The sequence below is a fragment of the Oncorhynchus keta genome, chromosome 13, assembly GCF_023373465.1.
Source record: "Oncorhynchus keta strain PuntledgeMale-10-30-2019 chromosome 13, Oket_V2, whole genome shotgun sequence".
NCBI lineage: Eukaryota > Metazoa > Chordata > Actinopteri > Salmoniformes > Salmonidae > Oncorhynchus > Oncorhynchus keta.
The window spans coordinates 50,351,294-50,372,900 of NC_068433.1; the positions used below are offsets into that span (position 1 = coordinate 50,351,294).

At 40.3% G+C, this 21,607-nt stretch overlaps 1 protein-coding gene across 12 annotated transcripts; it reads right to left on the bottom strand.

Annotated features, from left to right (window-relative positions):
- Window positions 1-515: 515 nt before the first annotated feature.
- Window positions 516-17,960, bottom strand: LOC118392595 (aryl hydrocarbon receptor nuclear translocator-like protein 2). Of its 12 annotated transcripts, none has more exons than XM_052460592.1 (17): window positions 17,695-17,960; window positions 12,945-13,071; window positions 12,800-12,838; window positions 12,635-12,676; window positions 11,759-11,916; window positions 9,842-9,930; window positions 9,048-9,140; window positions 8,174-8,291; window positions 7,680-7,826; window positions 7,249-7,480; window positions 5,712-5,818; window positions 5,292-5,439; window positions 5,008-5,060; window positions 4,801-4,912; window positions 4,552-4,636; window positions 2,540-2,639; window positions 516-2,360 (listed from the first exon to the last, which is right to left on the bottom strand). In XM_052460592.1, the coding sequence occupies exons 1-17, from the start codon at window positions 17,723-17,725 to the stop codon at window positions 2,188-2,190; spliced, it is 1,854 nt and encodes a 617-aa protein (XP_052316552.1). In that variant the 5' UTR covers window positions 17,726-17,960; the 3' UTR covers window positions 516-2,187. The 12 variants fall into 12 exon arrangements, 11 of the variants coding, with proteins under 11 accessions (XP_052316552.1, XP_052316551.1, XP_052316546.1 ...); XM_052460591.1 differs by having other exon boundaries at window positions 17,699-17,958; XM_052460586.1 differs by lacking the exon at window positions 17,695-17,960 and adding an exon at window positions 17,285-17,619 and having other exon boundaries at window positions 9,842-9,927.
- Between the last annotated feature and the right edge of the window lie 3,647 nt (window positions 17,961-21,607).

A 21,607-nucleotide genomic window follows, 5' to 3' on the forward strand; every position in this document is an offset into this window, starting at 1 on the left:
CGCTTTTATCCAAAGCGTCTTAGTCTTGCTTGCATATATTTTAGATATGGGTGGCCCCGGGAATCAAACCCACAAGCAAACGCTAATTGAGACAATTATTTTTAAATTCTGTTAAGTCAACAAATATGAATCTCTATGGATGACATACAGTATTGGCTAAGGTGTTGAACTGACAGTCACGGGGACCGGGATCGAATCTTGGTCGGTACCCCCTGAATTAACTACATTGGGTGTCAGAAGTGGGATGGCAATGCTGAGAGGTCATAAAAATGATTTCCCATCAATACGGGCACAAGGGACTTGTGACAGTGAAGCAGAGGGACTCACTTTCTAAAGGAAGTGTAGTGTAAGGACCATAGTACTCCTAGGGACAATTACACTTGATTGCATTCACATCCATATTTTTGTAATTCCATCTGAATTGAAATGCAGTTTCCAGATTTTCTATATTTAAGTCATGCCTATAGATGACGATTACAAACTTTCAAGATAAAAACATAAGTTTCATATTAAACTTTGTTAATGGGTTCAGATTTGTTTTTAATGTTTAATTGCATGGATACATTGGTCAGAGCCAAAGAATATCAAAGTTTGACATGCAGTTTATTCATGTGCTTTTCTGTGCCAGATTACTTGATTCTTTGCACATGAAGCCATGATCTTCCCTCACCCAAAAAGTATAATAATCAACACTGCAGGAGTGCACACAGGCATTACAATTCAAGTCATTACGGATTCACTGATATTTCTCCCTTTTGTCCCTCATTTTGTTCCCCAACCAAAATTGCAGAACAAAACGTACAGTGCATTTAGATTGAATTCCAGCAACACAGACTTCATTTATTTTCAAGCACTTGGATTTTAAGTATTTGGAAGGTGTTCAAACAGACAGAAAGTAATGCTCTGTTCATAGCAAAGGCAGACACGGTATTGAGATTAGTTCTTGGACTAAAAGAGGCTTTCGTAATAGTTTGCATGAAGCGAGGATCAAAAGGTTGTTTGCAAGCATTATTTTCCTTGTCTGGATTAGTTTCACACCTCCACATTTCAAACAAACTAGGATGTGTTTGTATAAGGCAGATGCACAGGGATGTAATGGAAAAGGATTAAACTGGGTAAGACCTGAATGCTGGTTGTGATGACTGGCGGTGAGTATTTTATTTGATCATTAAAAAGTTGAAGAACAGATATTTAAAACCATTGAGGACAAAACACAATCAAGCCCGAGAGCTTATTTCCATTGTGTTCCTCTAGGATAGGCAAAGCACAAGCTATTGCTAAAAACGCCAACGTTGCAGAATACATGTGTAAATGCTTTCAACAAAATAAAAAGTTGTTTCTGTGCGTTTAGCCTCCATTACATCCCTGCAGGTGCATCTTAAGGGTGTTCTGTTTCAGTGTAAATAAAAACATTTCAAGAGAAGCAGCTCTACCTCTTGAGTGACTTCAGAAAAAGGAATGCTGGTGTCTTTACAATAGACACCTACACAGAAGCCTACAATGCAAAAGCAAAAAGACAGAACAATATACAATTTCACTTTGTAATAATAGACAATGACAATTTGAGTGAAGACACGTTTGTAATGTTTCATTTCAAGTTATTCACACAAGTGATCAGTGTTCAGAGTTAATATACTTTGTAATTGATTAACCTATGCCTCCGTCCGCTACCTTGGAATTTGAGTTGATCACTTTCACACCGGCGCGAACCCCAAGGGTACCGAACTGCTATCGATCTGTGACCTCCCCCCAGATATAGGCAAACTCGGGTGGTTTTAGTACACATTCAGTTACATTGAAACCAATTGAACCAGCTGTGTAAGCCACCAAAGAGTTAGCTGGTTTTAGCGCAGGCTAGATTTCTCTTGCTGAAACTTAAACAGAGAGCTGTAGAAGTCCCTCAGAAGCACATAAATCTGTTTCCTTGGTAGAGGAGCACATGAAAATAGTCCCTGGATGGAGTTTGTCTAACCATAAACTACAGAGTTAAGGACTGATGGAGTTGGTGGTCAATTCCATTTAAGTTCTGGAAGTGAATTAAAATCCCAATTCAGGAATTGAACGAAATCCTCTTTGAAAAGGCTTAAATAAATAAATGAAATAATGTAGATAAGAATAAATATAATTTTTCAATTCTTGAATTGGAATCTAAATTCTTCTCCTGAATTCATGGCATTTGAATCTCTGCTAGTGAGACCAGTGCATGTTGTCAAAGTCTACTGCGTCCCCCAGGTTGGCATCAGTCTCCAGCAGGCTCATGATGACGGCCATGGCAGCCTCGTCGTTGCTCAGGATACCGAGGCCTGGTCCCACCATGCTGTCCAGGTCCATCTGGGAGCTCTCTGCTGGGGGAGAACGGGCTGTCATCAAAATCGATGTTATGTTAGTCATATGCTAACCAAGGATAACTCTAAGTATAACTAAGTAACCGAAACATACACTTAAAACCGTCTGACTGATAACAGTCTAGGTAAATGAAAGATCATGTCAATGCATTGCTTCTAAGATGACTTAGTATAGGATTTTGAATGGTAACTACCTGTGTCCATATGTGTGTTGCTGCCAGCGTTTGTGGCCCCCTTTGAAGCAGACTGTAATCTAGGCTTGCTCACTGTATCAGTCACCTCCTCATTTGACATCTGCAAGAGGACAAGTGGGTACATAATAATACAGAACATCTTTGGTCTATAGATTTTTTGATACAAAGTCCCATTTACAAAACTCTTGAAACGCAACTATTAAGAGGTGTAATATTTACCCTGGTTATTGATAAGTTAAAGTACATCAAAATATTAGAATCAGTTTAAAAGTATTTAATCTATGCAAGGCATGTGTTCATAGGAAGAACTCAAGTGGTTATGGTTGTGACCTGCATGTAAAAAACACCATACTCTCTCCCTTTATGCCGTAATGAAAATAAAAATATATATACAGTATATCACAAAATTGAGTACACCCCTCACATTTTTGTAAATATTTGAGTATATCTTTTCATGTGACAACACTGAAGGAATGACACTTTGCTACAATGTAAAGTAGTGAGTGTACAGCTTGGATAACAGTGCAAATTTGCTGTCCCCTCAAAATAACTCAACACACAGCCATTAATGTCTAAACCGCTGGCAACAAAAGTGAGTACACCCCTAAGTGAAAATGTCCAAAATGCGCCCAAGTAGCCATTTTCCCTCCCCGGTGTCATGTGACTCGTTAGTGTTACAAGGTCTCAGGTGTGAATGGGGAGCAGGCGTGTTAAATGTGGTGTCATAGCTCTCACACTCCCTCATACTGACTGGTCACTGGAAGTTCAACATGGCACCTCATGGCAAAGCATTCTCTGAGGATCTGAAAAAAAGAAATGTTGCTCTACATTAAGATGGCCTGGGCTATAAGAAGATTGCCAAGACCCTGAAACTGAGCTGCAGCACGCTGGCCAAGACCATACAGCACATATATGAGTGCTGCCAGCATTGCTGCAGAGGTTGAAGGGGTGGGGATCAGCCTGTCAGTGCTCAGACCAGACGCCGTACACTGCATCAAATTGGTCTGCATGGCTGTCGTCCCAGAAGGAAGCCTCTTCTAAAGATGATGCACAAGAAATCCCGCAAACAGTTTGCTGAAGACAAGCAGACTAAGGACATGGATTACTGGAACCATGTCCTGTGGTCTGATGAGACCAAGATAAACGTATTTGGTTCAGATGGTGTCAAGCGTGTGTGGCGGCAACCAGGTGAGGAGTACAAAGACAAGTGTGTCTTGCCTACAATCAAGCATGGTGGTGGGAGTGTCATGGTCTGGGGCTGCATGAGTGTGGCCGGCACTGGGGAGCTACAGTTCATTGAGGGAACCATGAATGCCAACATGTACTGTGACATACTGAAGCAGAGCATGATCCCCTCCCTCCAGAGACTGGGCCGCAGGGCAGTATTCCAACATGATAACGACCCCAAACACACCTCCAAGATGACCACTGCCTTGCTAAAGAAGCTGAGGGTAAAGGTGATGGACTGGCCAAGCATGTCTCCAGACCTAAACCCTATTGAGCATCTGTGGGGCATCCTCAAACGGAAGGTGGAGGAGGGCAAGGTCTCTAACATTCACCAGCTCCGTGATGTCGTCATGGAGGAGTGGAAGAGGACTCCAGTGGCAACCTGTGAAGCTCTGGTGAACTCCATGCCCAAGAGGGTTAAGGCAGTGCTGGAAAATGATGATGGCCACACAAAATATTGACACATTGGGCCCAATTTAGACATTTTCACTTAGGGGTGTACTCACTTTTGTTGCCAGCGGTTTAGACATTAATGGCTGTGTGTTGAGTTATTTTGAGGGGACAGCAAATTTACACTGTTATACAAGCTGTACACTCACTACTTTACATTGTAGCAAAGTGTCATTTCTTCAGTGTTGTCACATGAAAAAATATACTCTAATATTGACAAAAATGTGAGGGGTGTACTCACTTTTGTGATATACTGTATATAGTCAATGTACAACTACTGCCTAGGGCCGTAAAGACACTGTAGGATGAGAGGTGAGGTAGGTAAGGTGACTCACGTTGGCATGAGAGGAGACCATTGGAGACCTGTCCCGAGGTGGACAGAAGGGACTGGAGGTTTCACTCGATGGAGAACAATTGACCCTGCACATTTTGGCGGTGAAAGAAAGCAGGACTAAGGCAACAAAATATTCAAAGTCATGTGCCAATAAAACAAAAAACGATGTAAGCCGACTGTACAAGCACCAGCTTCCTCCTGGTGGTCAAAGAAAGCTCTGTAAAACAATGCCATAATACACGCAACACACCTGTTGGAGTCCAAGAGCTCGTTTGCTATCTGGGTCCCTATGCTGCCAGCGTAGATCATAGTGGCCATGCCACTGGAGATGCCAGGGATAAGGATAGTATGTTTGCTCTCTTCTGTAACAGAGGGAGGGGTCAGGACAGTGAGCTGATGTCGGTCCACACACCCAAACAACATCCAGAATGACCAGGACAAATATTCCTTTCCTTACCGTCCAACAGCTTGGAGCTGCTCGGCTGTTCAGCTTCTGTGTGACCGGGTCCACTGTGAGTGGAGAGGGTACAGATGACAAATGACTGTACATCCCTTGTATGATGTCATTAGTACAGCGCTGAGGACTCTCGAACAACAGCTACATTTTGGGTCCAAAATGGGACAATTTTGACTGAACTTGTGTCTTGATTCGAATCCGATTATTAAATTAAATGTATTTTACTGAATATCATTATAGATTGTTCAACTCACAATCTAGACCTAATGTGAAAAGGCACTTACAAAACTCGGTTTGTTGACACAATAAACTCAATTTCTTTGGTCCACGGGTTTATAAAACTAAACCACTGACTTTGAAGCATGACGAAGGAGCCAAGTTTTGTTTTGAACTTGTAGCAGCTGGTCTCAATCTTCTCTTTACTGCGGAGAACTGTTGAGACACAAAATGCCACTTCGATCACTGCAATGTGCTTGTTTTAGTCATGAATCCCCCCAATAAATAAAAAAATAATGCACAGGTTATCATAGTGTAATCACCATTTTACCATGCGACAAAGGTAAGAACCTGTTCATCTTCTGCAACCCAAAATAAAGTGCAACCGAAATATAATTCATATCTGTTTGAGCACCTTGCACATCTGGAGAACATATGGTTCTCACCCATACGTAGATACGAAAGACAACCAAACTATTCTCCATTACCTTTCCTATGTGTCTCTGCGAGGGGTTGCAGGTCGTCCTGGTGGAAGTACTCATAACAAGACGTCCCCAGTAGTTCCTGTGGCAAGTAGCCCAGAACAGTAGTGGCTCTGAAGGACAGAGACAAGGAGGCTGTTATTCTCTCTAAACCTACTACAGTCCCAGGTTGATATCTCCTGTCCACTTACCAGCTCTAACTATGTACATCATTTCAGAATGGCACAATAAATACTAACTATAATCATAAATATACATGATGCAGATTTTCTGTTTCTATGGAAAAGAGTAAATGGAATGGTTGTCAAACATTTGACCACGGTAAAGTGAGCTGGGTTCTTGTTTCCTGAATTGGGATGAAATGCCAAAGTAGAAAGAATCTCACTCAAAACAACAAAAAGAAAACTACTTACAGATAATATGAATTATACTGTAAACATAAATCAAATTGGACTGACGTGTTCAATGCACTCTCTGCTGTTGGTCAGAAGATCTCACCACCAGTGTTACATTTTAGGACAGCCTGGGTCACAATAATAAATTCACATATGTTAAAGGGCTCCTGTTGTGAAATGAAGCTAACTATTTGACAACCGATAAGTGAAAAGGTCTTTATCTTGACATGCTTACTATGTGAAAAACAATATTTGCAACACAATGTTCCAAGTAAACATTTTTCAATTTATAATCTGTATTTCAAACCAATAGTACTAGTATTGTACTGCTGCCATCTCTTGAAATAATCAGTACAGTCATCTCTTCAAGGGGTATATTGTCTCACTTGGAATGCATTCAGACCAGTTGCCGGAAAACTTGGGGTAGCCCCATTACACTTACAGCCACTGTGGTATGGGTAGGGGGTGCCATGGCAAACCCTATCCAAGATGACTGCCTGCCAGGCCTGCCTTAACCAACGTCATTGCTTTTCTCTTTATTTGTTTCTTTCGCTGTTAATACAAGCACAGGTTGGGTTACCCAGGGTATAACTGTAATGTTAACCAAGGCCAATTTAACTTACCGTAGCCTTGGCTAACATTACAGTATGTATCAAAACATACTCAACTCAGCTGAAAGAGATCGAATATGAACAAAAGACTGAGAACAATACGCTATGAAAGTTACCAGGAAGTGACTGCCCCTCAACCTTGTAGTTTAAAAAAAACTTTTGTAGGCTTTTTGAATGGTCTTCAATGGGCAAAAACGTAGTGCAATGGTCTTAAATGCAAAAACTCAGTAAAAACAAATATAATTGTAATATATATATATATATATATATACTACGAATTTGATTATATAATCGTGAAGCCAGTTCAAAAGATTAGCGGACTTGATCCAGAAGTAAATCGAAAGGGGCGGTTACTTTCACAGGGTATAGATTCAGTTTTATTTCCCTCTCAGTGTTTTTCATCAGGTGAAGGATATGCCCACAATGCCCCCTTATGAACAGTATTGGTTCAAAATTATGCCAACACTTTCCAAGAATATTTAATAATGAGTGAAAATCGCAAAAAGGTTTGTGGAGGGGGTAAGAGGCACAACTTACTGTTGGTCCACGAAGGTGAACTTGCCGTCAATTGCAAAGCGAGTGACAAACTGGGTGGGTTTGACCTTGACCTCTAGTGAGGGCTGACAGGCATTGTTAGGGTGAACGCGGCACACAGCGACCAGGCAGGACAGATGGGAGAACTCGTTATCGTCACTCTCAGCATCCAGCTGGGTGGAAGGCCAACTCCGCATGTAACCAGTGCAATGGACAGTGCAGTATCGTTGAGACTCTACAGGGGGAGACAGTGTACATAAAACACGTATTTACGTTTAAGCCCCATATGCAATTCCAATCATGGCCCTATCAGGGCTAACCTCAGTGAGATGGAATCAAGAAAAATAAATTGTGCTTCTGGGTTGAAGACCACCACGTTTCTCTCTGCTCTTACGATGTATTTAGTGAAAGTCCTTTCTGCATGGCTCTCTCACCCTTTTTCTTGGAGCTGCTGGGCTGGATGGTTTTGTCTTCTGTCTTCATAACTGTTCTGCTGTGCTTCATGCGGCAGAAGAAGGAACGCCGTGCCCCTGTACACAGTTGAACTGCTCCCACAGGAAGGTCCTGCACCTGTAACCCTGCTAAAGAACCGGGAGAGTCTATGATACAACAACATCACATTATATTTACAATATAAAAAAAACACATTGAAGACATAATATAAAAAGTATGAATCTGTGACCTCAATAGAGACCGAGGGCAAAGTGGAAACCAGTAAAGCAACAACAAACAGAACCCAGGCTCTCTGCTCTTTCCCCTGTGCTAGAACTGAGATAAAAGCTGCAACTTTCTTTAAAGTAATACCGTTATAGTGGTGACATAGCTTTAACTGCATCTCAACAAGACACAAACAAAACAGAACACAGAGAGAAATAGATATGAAAATCCCAGCATCAGATACATTTAAATGAAGTCTTTGCAGACTTACTTTTGGCATCTATGAGCCGTTCACGAGGGTATAATCCTGAGGCTGACAGCTGCTCTTTCACTTTACTAATGTCCTTCGGGTGGACATAATCAAAAAGACTCTGTCCAATTAGTTCCAACTGTAAACAAAAACAGCACTTTAATTATCAGAACCAAACTATTCATCTCAGAGCCCGGAACCAAATCTTGTGTGAGCTAGCTAGCTAGCCAACTATACTTCTGAACTAGGGGAAACAAATGATTCAGATCCCCACTTCAGAACCACCTCAACTTTCTGGTTAAACCTCCGGTCTCCACTTCAAGCATCACCTCCACAATATAAAGCATGAAACAGATTCAGGTATAACTTTACTATGGTGCAGAAATTACAAGGTACTAAAAGAGAATTTCAGTATTTTACAATTTAATGTTAGATAGTTCCTCACCCTGTAAGTAATCAATGGGCCAGGAGAAAATATAATCCATGGTTCAGTTTTCTTTAGACAGCCACTACAAACGTCTGCTAACTTTAGCCACCGAGAGCTAACAATCAATGAGAGTGGCAGGGGCATGGGGTGCCTGTTACAAATGGCCAAAGAAAACCAAACCATGGAACTAAATGAATGGAATAAACACTGTTAAGTAATGACCTCTTCCTAAAGTTGTCATTGAGAGTATTTAAGTGGATAATAGATAGGATTGAGTGATGGGGACATTGTTGGAATCCACCTCAATAATTAGCTCAATTTAGAATGAAGTAGTAAATTAAGACTGCCAGACCTGCTTATTGTATATTATAAACTGGGTGAATGCTGATTGGTTGAAAGCCGTGGTATATCAGACCGTATACCACACCCCCTCAAGCTTTATTGCTTAAGTATAACCAGTTCACTGACCCGACTGTAGTTGAGGAACTTGGAGACGGATTCTGAGGTAAAGAGGATCTTCCCCCTGTCACAACTCACCACGAACAGGAACCCATCTGCAGCCTGGGGAAATGAGACACGGCACGACCTCAATATATTTAAATCTGGATCCATGAAAACACTGACACTGCTACAGTGTATAAACCATCCGTGTGTATCCACTCTCTCGGTTTACTCTAAAATGGAAGACTGTGTGACAAACATGCACACTTGTGGGAGATCAGAGTTGGCAAAGGTTATACAACAGAACACTCCAAGCGAGCGGAAAGAACTGGCTACTTCTATATTTAATTCTACATTGAACTGAGCAGTTGACACATCCTTTTCTAATTAGGAATTTCCCAGAGTAAAGTTAGTTAGCAACTGAATGGAAAAATACTGTAGCAAACCAAGAGGGTATACCTGTGGTACTGTCCATAAAATAAAAGTGTAGACTTAAAGTCTGAAGAAGAAACATGTCCACCATGTTCTCATATCTTTGGATAAAATTTGGCACTTTGAAAATAAAAACCATTGTAGATTTGACCTCATTATTGTAATTATAAAGGAATAACCCTAGACCCCTTTATTATTGGTTAATATTATATTTCCCATATCCCAAATTCTCAGCTAGTTTTGGAGCCTAGTAGACCCAACACACAAAAACTATAAATCGACACACCACATAATCCTACCCCACTGTTGTGACTGCTGCCACAATACCAAATGGGCTTGATTTTGGTTGATTGGAGAAAGAGATTGAGATAGATTGAAGGGCGACCTACCGTGAGCACCAGGTGCTTGAGATCATCCTGAGGCAGAAACGAAGGCTTGCGTTTGAAGTTAACGTCAGTAAAGGAACTGCTAGCACCTGCTGTGGAGACGAACACAGCACTGAGCTGTTAGTCTGTGTTGTACGTGTCCCTTAGGAGCTCAACATTTCTATCATAACTTGAGTTAAAAATACATATGAATATTAAATACAACACCATACAACACCAGTCAAAAGTTTGGACACATACTCCTTCAATGGTTTTTCTTTACTTTTACTAGTTTCTACATTGTAGAATAAGAGTGAAGACATCAAAACTATGAAATAACACATATGGAATCATGTAGTAACCAAAAAGTGTTAAACAAATCAAAATATATTTTATATTTGAGATTCTTCAAAGTAGCCACCCTTTGCCAAGATGACAGCCTTGCACACTCTTGGTATTCTCTCAACCAGCTTCACCTGTAATGTTTTTCCAACAGTCTTGTGGGCTGATTTTCCTTCCCTCTGATGTCCAACTCATCTCAATTGGGTTGAGGTCGGGGGATTGTGGAGGCCAGGTCATCTGATGCAGCAATCCATCACTCTCCTTCTTGGTCAAATAGCCCTTACATAGCCTGGAGGTGTGTTTTTGGTCATTGTCCTGTTGAAAAGCAAATGATAGTCCCACTGTGCGCAAATCAGACGGGATGGCGTATCACTGCAGAATGCTGTGGTAGCCATGCTGAATAAGTGTGCCAAGAATTCTAGATAAATCACTGACAGGGTCACCAGTAACACACCTCCACACCATCACACCTCCTCCTCCATGCTTCACGGTAGGAACCACACATGCGGAGATCATCCTTTTAACTACTCTGCATCCCACAAATACACGGCAGTTAAAATCCAAGAATCTCAGATTTGGACTCATCAGACCAAAGGACAGACTTCCACCAGTCTAATGTCCATTGCTCGTGTTTCTTGGCCCAGGCAAGTCTCTTCTCATTATTGGTGTCCTTTAATAGTGGTTTCTTTGCAGCAATTCGACCATGACGGCTCCTCTGAACAGTTGATGTTGAGATGTGAATGTTACTTGAACTCTGTGAGGCATTTATTTTGGATGCAATCTGAGGTGCAGTTAACTCTAATGAACTTATCCTCTGCAGCAGAGTTAACTCTGGGTCTTCCTTTCTTGTGGCGGTCCTCATGAGAGCCAGTTTCATCATAGCACTTGATGGTTTTTGTGACTGCACTTGAAGTTCTTGACATTTTCTGCATTGACTGACCTTCATGTCTTAAAGTAATGATGGACTGTCATTTCTCTTTGCTTATTTGAGCTGTTCTTGACATAATATGGACTTGGTCTTTTGTCAAATAGGGCTATCTTCTGTATACCCCCTACCTTGTCACAACACAACTGATTGGCTCAAACACATTAAGGAAAGAAATTCCACAAATTATCTTTAACAAGGCATACCTGTTAATTGAAATGCATTCCAGGTGACTACCTCATGAAGCTGGTTGAGAGAATGCCAAGAGTGTGCAAAGCTGTCACCAAGGCAAAGGGTGGCTAATTTGAAGAATCTCAAATATAAAATATATTTTGATTTGTTTAACACTTGTTTGGTTACTACATGATTCCATGTGTGTTTTTTCATAGTTTTGATGTCTTCACTATTACTTTATAATGTAGTAGAAATAGTACAAATATTGAAAAACCCTTGAATGAGTAGGTGTGTCCAAACATTTGACTGGTACTGTATATTATCAGCAATGAACCAAGTTATTTGTGCACAGCTGTGTATTTTGCCACCATCGTGTGTCCTGGGATCTAACTGCATTAGTATAGCTTCATGAGACCTACCTTAAAGAGATGTGTGGTGCTGCAAAGATTGCCTGGTGTGGTACTGTGTTGTAAGGACAGTTTAGGGATGATGAGGCCTACCTTTCAGGGCTTTGAGGTGCTGCACAGCCATTCGCAGCACAGTGAGTTTGTCAAGCTTTCTGGCCATGGGGTTACAGGAGGGGATCATGGCTGACAGCTCGTCGATAAGGGTGTTCATTTTGTCCCTCCGCCGCTTTTCAATTTGGCTGTGTGGCTCCCTTTGAGTGAGGGCACAAATACACTTATTTGTCTCTCTCACACATATCTCACACACTTAAGTATACAGGTGTCTGATGGGTTGCTATCAAGTCAGCATGATATAATTTATAAAAGCAACAACACATGAAAGCGTGTGTGTTATTGTTATTATTGGCGTTACATTTATGTGGTCATTCGCATCATGCCACCAGCTTCAACTGTATTATTAGAGTATTAGGTAATATATAATATTAAAGTATCCTCCTGTTTTTTAACGCCAGTGCAGCAAAAATGTGATTTTCCTGTGTTTTATATATTTTCACATGAGGTTGGAATAATACTGTGAAAATTATGATAATGTCCTTTTAGTGTAAGAGCTGTTTGAAATGACCGCCTGAAATTTCAGCCAGTTTTGGTGGGATGGAGTTTTGGCCTGTCTGGTGACATCACCAGGCGGTAAATTAGTTATGAGACCAATAAGAGAGTTCCAAATTGCTTTTCAGTTTTCCCCTCCCCACTCAGACCACTCCCAGACAGTCCTAGAGAAATTCTTGCTTGAGAAACTGCTCTTGCTAAGAAGCTATTTTTGTTTATTTTCAACCATTTTGATTGAAAACCATCACAGTAAGGTACTTATTTGTTACCCAGAAATGATTTTATATATTTTTTAAACGGCTGCATTTGGCCTTTAACTCCCTTTTCAATATACCAAATGAATATGTATGCCCAGGCTCTTACCTGAAGCATTTTATTTTCACCTGTTGATCATCATCTTCCGATCTGAATTGGAATGGGAAATATATATTATTTAAAATGATTCATTTCAACACTTGGCCTGGCCCTGAGAGATCTTGCCAAGATTAGTGCTGAAATAAAATTAATTACTGCAGAATCTTCAAATACCTGCTCTGTTCCTCCTCTATTTGAGCATCACCATTTTCCCTGCAAGACATGGAGAACATAAAATATAAGTCCACCGGGTAAGAGACAAAAATAAGAATGTTATTTTTATCCTGCTTTATGAAAGGTGAGGTCTCTCTGCTCTTACCTGTTGTCTATATCCCCCTTCCGTTTCCTAGACAGCTCTTGGATTGGCATGGCTCCTGCCAGGTGGGGCGTTATGACGTCAGGCCGAGAAACAGGAAGGCTATTGGTTTCTCCTAACTGCAAGGGTCCTAAACCACAGGCACAAGAACCATACAAAACTGATACATTAGTTTTGATTTCTCATCATTTGTAATTCCTCCAATGTCAAAAATCTCCATGAAGAACATTCACATATCCCCGATAATCAACTGAAACCATCAACTGAGGACTGAGAAAATAAAATAAGGAATGCTTGCAGTTACTTGCTTTCCTCAGAAGATGGCACAAATACCAACTCAATGGATGACCTCAAACTGCCTTGGATTGTAACTTAATATTGTGCAAAAAGTTTTAAAAATAATAATAATTTTAAACCATCTTATAAATGTAAATGTTCTTGTGGTGATCAGTCACATGATAAGTGTGTATGCACTAACTAACAACCACTTGAGAGGACTGTAAATAAACTCTCAATTGTAAGCCCATTGACAAATGTTCCTCAGTGTAAATTAATTTCAGTTCAGTTCAGATAACTGGAAATGGCCTTCCAGCTTGTAACTAGTAATCTTGAAAGCCATAAACCTGGCAGGTGGGGTGAATGAACTCTCCAACCTAAATCAGCCTACGAGACACCAACCTCTGGCACTGACAGTTTCTCCCGGCTGTCATGCAGCACGTGATGAGTTTCCATGTAGCATGTAAAAGTCACCATAAGAGGGCGTCTAACCACTCACTGGCTTTATCCCAGTTTCCCCCAGCATGCAGCACGTGATGGTTTCTGCTATCGCCTTACTTCACTGCTTATATAATGCTGTAACATTGACCTACTTCCTGCACAACTCCCCATTATACTGTAAGCGGTGATATTTTATATAAAATATTGTTTAAAAGGGGGAAGATCTTTTGGGATTCTAATGCAAACAAATGTTTACGAATAATGAATAATGAACTAACCTTGGCTATGTCTAGAAATTTTGGGGTCATTACTGATAGAGGTGGAATGCAGAAAATATTCCGGCCCTGCCCTCTCTCTTCCTTTTCCTGCAGGCATCTCACCAAGCATGAGAAACTGTAGTAGCATAAAAGCAAAACAAGTGGAAATATTCCACAGGTAGAAATGGTAGTGGAACTATGGTAATTGTAATCATTTAGCTAATGCTGTAGTTGTATCATCATGTAGGGTTAATCTCCATTTATTTATTTTTCCATTTTCATGAAAATAGTTAAGACAAATCTGACAAAGTTTGTTGCCCAATCAAGTAGAAACATTGTGGCTTTTGGATGTTTGACTATGACAGTGAGCAGCTCAGGGTTGAGGTAAATTTAGAATGTACATTAACATTACCTAAAAATTAATATAAATTAGAAGATCATACATTTCATAAAATCCAACACAATTCTAAAGGGAAGAGTGAAGATCCCTATTTTGCAGTAACTAACTAAAGGGGAAGACAATGTCATATCAAATACAATTAGGTAGTTATGTGGGGAAATGGTTGTGCTACACGTCCATTTCGTTGACCCAGTTTGGATCAAAGTTCATCAGGGGACCGGAGCAACCCCTGGTAAATACGCAGCAGTCATTTCCTGGCTTGGCCAGCCTCTCTCCATGTCATATCCTGCTGTTGTGATTGAGCAAAGCAGTTAACCCTTAAATGCTCAGAGTGCTTCCGACCCCTTAGGGTGTGTGTATCTTGGGGGGATTGGGATGCAAGCAGAAACTCATTTCTGTTCTCTGAAAGTAAAGATTCACAGTACTCTTCTTAAATGTTGATCGAGTTCTTGACGCTAATAGGAGATGCAGAGGGAAACACAAACACACTGACAACTGAGAACCAGACATCAACAAGTTCACTGGTTGTGCAGGACATGAGTGGGTGGTGCAGAAACCAGGTCAATTGAATCACCTTGATTTCACTTCTGGTCCTGGCTTCCTAAGAGATGACTGTATGGCAAGTGAGGCCTGTGTGACGGAGTGAGAAGGCTGTGCACTGGAGCTCGATAACGCAGCCACGGAACCTTCCATGGATGATGCTCTCTCCTGGCTGGATAAATGTGGCGAGGATCGCACTACTCCATTGGTCCAAGTCTTCAGCTGATGATGATAATGATGAAGACCCTGGCAGTCACAGCCATATAAATGGACCCTCAAAAGGACTCTCCCTCATCAGATGAGCTTCCTGTGGCTGGTTCTACTGGTGCTGGTGCCTCATAATCAACCTCCCCTATCCCTCACTACTCACCTGTCGCTCTCACACAAGAACCCCAGTGTGTCGATAGGGTCTATGGTACAACTAGAACATTCATGTCTAAAAGTTGATTAGACAGCACAGCAGTATGATGTTATGGCAGTATCTAGTTAAAGCTGTATGCCATTATGGCAGTATCTAATTAAGGCAGTATGAAGTTAAGGCAGTATGATGTTATGGCAGTATCTAGTTAAGGCAGTATTGGTCAGTGGTGAGTATCCGAGTTCAGATTCTCTATTATATTCACTGTAAAAAAGCATGTAGTTTATTACCTGAGAGTTATTAGGTAATAGTGTCCAGGTTTACACTAGTTATTAGTGTCCAGGTTTACATTATGCACTTTATTCTCATCTCCCCATCATAACCCCACCCCCACATGGAAAAAGGGAAGTTCCATTGAAGTTGTCCTGCACAAACCTCTTCAATTTTCTTACATGTAAAAGCCTAGAATTAATTATGGGTTAATCATTAATTGCTAATCATACCTCCTTGTGTTTGCACATTTTCTTTCAGAGGAATCTGAGCTTTACACGTCACTTAATTTAAGGAAGCTTGTTTTTCTTATCTGAAAATAGATCCAATCCTTTGGCTGTCTTTTAAGTCAAGAAAAGAAAGGCAACTCTACACTGGTCACACTTGCCAATCTGACTACTTCACCTGAGAGCCATTCCCCTTCACTCCCACAGGAATCGCCCCCACACCAACCACTGCACTGGTTTTGAATAATACTATGGGCCAGGCAAAATGGCAATACCATGTTGGACACATGCATACATGAGATGAGGTACAATATTAAGAAAGAGGGCTGACAGTAGAATACATTTTGTTTATTCAATATACAAAACAGAGGGAATACATCTTGTAATGGAGGAATCTATGCTATTCAGGTGAAGTACAGTTGACTGTTGGCAATACGGTTTTAACAATTGGTTGCCTAACAGAGTGCTATGTAATACATTATTTCCTATGTCCATTCTCTTTATCCATTCCTGTGTAACGTTTGTCATCCTAGAACACCTTTAGGTCTGGTACTACTTTAAGTGCAATCATTATTAAGTCAGGAATAAATCAATATCGTTACAGAAATTGAGTGTTAAGCCTACAACACCATTAAGATTTGTCAACCAATGTCAAAATGTTTGCCTCATATTTGACACGTGCAGCTTGTGTTTGAAAAGTTATCAAATTATAGGCTCTGGTGTTTTACAAAATAACTGAACACTAGCCTACATAGCCTAAACAAGTTACTACAGTCATATTGGCCAAAGCGCAGCTAGCCTATTTGATGTAGCGTATAGGCTCAATTAAAATGTGTCAGGCAGGCCTATACATTTTTTACTCATGTTTTATGCTGCAAATAGCTATTATTTTCAAAGGAGCGTCCTGGGTTACCATATTCAACTACATTCATAACACGTACGGTATTGGATGTTATGGTCAACTTACAGAATGGGAAATTGCGTTATTAAGCATGAATGCAGAATATTAGCCTAGCTTGCACGTTCGGGAAGGATACTTGTTTTGGGCTGCGTTCCAATAAATCCACCCACCCACTTTAAGAATTTGGAAACTGTTTCATAACCCAATTCTTGGAAATATTATTTAACATTTTACCATGCATCGCCAAAGATCACAGTGTGGTCATGGAGATCAGTTTACGAACATGTGGCAATGCATCAGAATGCTTTAGACATCGGAAATTCTCGTCACCAAAAGTACAAACTTGCCGCGATACATTGAAATTCTACAACTATGAAAACCGGTAAATATGACTTTAGGCTATCCAAACACATAAAACACAATTTAGGCAATACGTGCGACTGAACAGGATATGGTGCAAGCATTATCCACGCATAAATTACGTGATTGGTGCCATTTTATTTGATTAACAGGCTAACCGACATAGACTATTAGTCTAAGAAAAAATACCAAAGGGATGAACATAAGATCTATTGACCGCCAATGAAAAGGCAGCTGAATAGTTTTACACCAGGTTTACCATAAATACAATTCCACCATGCACATATTGTTATAAAATCACAACAAATCCTACCTGCGAAATTACATGGTAGAATGCCACAAATATGGCCAAAATTATAAAATTTCCACGAGCGCGTCCCAGGACTTCCTGGTGTGCATTTGCTCCACTGATCTACTGACCTACATTTTGGGGAATAACCAGAATTGTTTTCAAAGCGAAAGAAACAGCTCCCCTCAAATCCCAAACGGCGCATAGCATCGACTACAATAAACTATTATCACCTCATAGTCTAGAGAATTCACACGTGGTGCTTTCAAGACAACTCGGAAAGATCAGAATCTCCCAAGTGAGAATTTGCGTACGGTTTTTGCGTAATGTTCCTATTGGTTGATTCTGAACCTTTTCAAACGTGAAACCCAGAGCTCAGTTCCCGAGTTCCAAGTTGTCTTGAACGCGGTACAAGTAGGTCTACCAGTACCTACCTACCTGTTCGTTTGTCTGAGGTCCCGTCATTGCCGCCGGCGGCAAAATTCTCTTTCGACATGGCTGGAGCCGGTCAGCAGCAGCCCGGCGCCGCAGAACATGAGGAAGTGGTAGTGTAGCCTAAATGTGGTAGAAATAGCCTACTGTAGAAGAGGCGGGGGATTGTAAACGTACTTTATTTTTTCCTCCTCTCTCTGTACTAAGGCGGGGAGGGGATAGACATAAAAACGTAGACCTACACGTGCAAGGATAAAGTAGCATCCTGGGTAATGAGGACACAACTCCAGGAAAACGCGGAAGAGGTCAATCTGTCTCCTCCTATATCACCACTACACTCGCATTCATTCACCCAACCACCCGTGAAGGGGACACTCTTGTCCATTGCATTCACACACACACAATCGTTTCGTAGGCTATAGTCTAACCCAGAGCAAATAGGACAAACATTCATGAAACACAGATTCGTTCATTTGATCCTCTAAAATGATAGGCTACAAAGTGTAATTTTTCACGTATTTGAGGGAAAAGTGGTTGTCTAAATAGGCTACGACGCAGGCTCCCTATAATTGAATGGTTTCGTGTTGTGAGTGAGCACTACTTTCTCATTTAAATATCCGTGTCCAACCTGAGAAATTACCATATAAATCAACTCATTCGAGTTGTATTTTTCCCCTTCTTTCGAACATGTTTTTTGTCTCACCTCAGTGTTATTCGAGACCTCTGCACGAGACTTTATGTAAGTGTGCACGTGCTAAACAAGAATCGCGCTGACCTAAATATTGTTGCGTTATACAACCATATAACCGTCACGTGTAGCAGCTGTCTCATTAACCCGTCTGAAGCCCGGTGTGTAATCATTAGTCCAAACAGTTGCATTCCGTTTGGCAACTAAAACGAGTTTCTGTTGGACAAATTGAGGCAAGTCACTCCACGTTCGTTCCGTTTAAGAAACAGTTTGAAACAGAATCGGCGGAATTGAATACACCCGTCTACAGCGAAAGTTAACGTGCGTCCCAGAACACTTTACAGCCCCCCACACAACGGTATATAAATGTGTGTGTGTAAATTGAACCACAAATTTGCCTACATGTATTTACGCTACTATTTAGCCTACAAAATATTGTCATATCTGTAAAATAGGCTGTGTTTTGGCAAAACGTCTTGCCTTGGCAAATATAATAGGCCTATGTCTCTGAGTGACAATAGGTAAATCCAATGACGGGAAAATCATAGGCTACAACCATGAGACATTTATTATTGTGTAGCCATAGCATTGTAGTTATACATGCAATGTCACAACATCCGTCATTTGAATAAAAAGGCACAACTGTATTTGCGTCATCAGTGGCTAAGATCCGCCCCGTCTCTAAAAGTGCATGCGATCTTCCTACATGAATGTTTGGAAATTAACAAAGGCTACCATCAATAGAATGGTATATATTCCTTACTGTATATATTCCCAAAATATTTTGGGGGGAGAGAAATATTGGTAATACTTTATAATAAGCGTAATTAATAATGTATAGTGTATATAGCATTAATACATGCATTTTGTTAATTGTGAACATTTAAAAGCATTATAAGCACTAATAATTCAGTAGTAGTGGAGCCAAAATACCGGCAGATGCGATATAGAGTAATTTCATTTTACTGTCCAAAGGGAATACATGCAGCCTTCTATTCTCCATTCAGGCTGCTGAGGTCAACTTCCTCCTTAACTCGATTTAATGGGGAGGCGAAAAAAAAAGAAATGGAATTCTCTGGCAACAGCTCTGATGTACATTCCTGCAGTCAACATGCAAATCGCACACTCCCTCAACACTTAAGACATCGGTGGCATTGTTTTGTGTGACAAAACTGCACATTTTAGTGGCATTTTCTTGTCCCCAGCACAAAGTGCATCTGTGTAATGATCATGCTGTTTTATCAGCTTCTTGATATGCCACAACAGGTGGGTGGATTATCTTGGCAAATGAGAAATGCTCACTAACAGGGATATAAACTAATTCCAGAAGCTTCTAATAGGCTAATTTACATCATTTAAGTCAATTGGAGGTGTACCTGTGGATGTATTTCAAGGCCTACCTTCAAACTCAGTGCCTCTTTGCTTGACATCATGGGAAAATCAAAACAATTCAGCCAAGACCTCAGAACATTTTTGTTGTTGTTGCAAAATGACTTAAGGAGTGGCTTAAGGAGTGGCCATCACAAAGCCCTGACCTCAATCCTATAGACAATTTGTGGGCAGAACTGAAAAAGCGTGTGCGAGCAAGGAGGCCAACAAACCTGACTCGGTTACACCAGCTCTGCCAGGAGGAATGGGCCAAAATTCACCCAATTTATTGTGGGAAGCTTGTGGAAGGCTACCCAAAACTTTTGACCCAAGTTAAACAATTTAAAGACAATGCTATCAAATACTAATTGAGTGTATGTAAAGTTCTGACACACTGGTTATGAGATGGAAAAAAATAAACGCTGAAATAAATCACTTTATTATTCTGACATTTCACATTCTTAAATAAAGTGGTGATACTGACCTAAAACAGGGATTTTTTTACTAGTATTAAATGTCAGGAATTGTGAAAAACTGAGTTTAAATGTATTTGGCTAAAGTGTATGTAAACTGTACATACGTAACATGTTTCACAAGCACGTGGTGACAAATGAAAACTACATTCGACTTCATTCAGAAAGAAGTTGACTGTTTTTTGATTAAATTGTCTGCGCTCGACTGATATTGTTTTTAGCGCAAGTAAATGGCGCACCCTACTGGGATACTTTCAGCAGCATAAATCTGACTGCATGCTCATTATTTCTTGTACCCAACACAGTAAAATCGTCAACCGATGTAGTGACTTACCCATTTAAATCATTTTTGTACCAATAGGAGCCTGGTTCTCAAAATTGTAAATAATTCTGGGCTTTGTAGTTTTGGAATCGTTTATTTTGAGTATGAGTGAACTCAAATATTCAAAAAGCTTAGTACATATATAGTTCTACAGTGAATATATTAATTACCCCATCCATCCTTACTATACCTATTACAAACAAACAACATAAAACACTTAGACATCCTTGGTCAGTATTCACTGACAGTTATTTCCTTTACCATTCAGTAACACTGGATCATTGTCCTGAGGCAATGGCCGATTAATGCTAAGATTAGAACCTATTAAATAAAACAAATCTATAAAACTAAGGCTGCGTTTACACAGGCAGAACAATTCGGATAATTTTTTCACATATGTCTATTTATTTTTTAACCAATCAGACCATATCTGAAAAATATCTAATGTGAAAATATCTACATGTGTTTGATCAAAAGACTAATTAGTGGGGAAAATATCAGAATTGGCCTGCCTGTGTAAGACCTTCTTTGACAGAGGCCATTAGATCAAGTTCATTTGGTTTTGGCGTGGTACTCAGTCATTACCATTTATCACCCAGTGAAATATATACATCACGTTCGGTTTCCAGTTCAGTCATATCCTTTATGTGGCTCCCTAACTATTTAATAAAAACAGCGATTATAAATGTAACAAACAAGCAATCTATTGCAAGTATCTATTGCACTTATACAATATGCACTACAATCGCTTAGTCCAACTGTCTTCAAGACCATTATTCAGAGTAGCCTATATTATGCGATTGTACCTATGGAATATATTGCTGTTTGCTGTGAAAGACATTACAACTAATGATTTACTCTGATGGAAATCAAGTCTTCCAAGGAAATCCTCTTGCGATCTCCTTTCCCAGGAATAGAAAACAACAGGGTTCATTAAAACACTTTTGCACATACCTCACAGGATTTTTTTGGGGAGGGGGAAATATGTTACCAACCATGTTTCCATCCAACCTTTTTACGCGAGTAAAATAGTTGAATAAAACGACACATGTCGACAAAACACG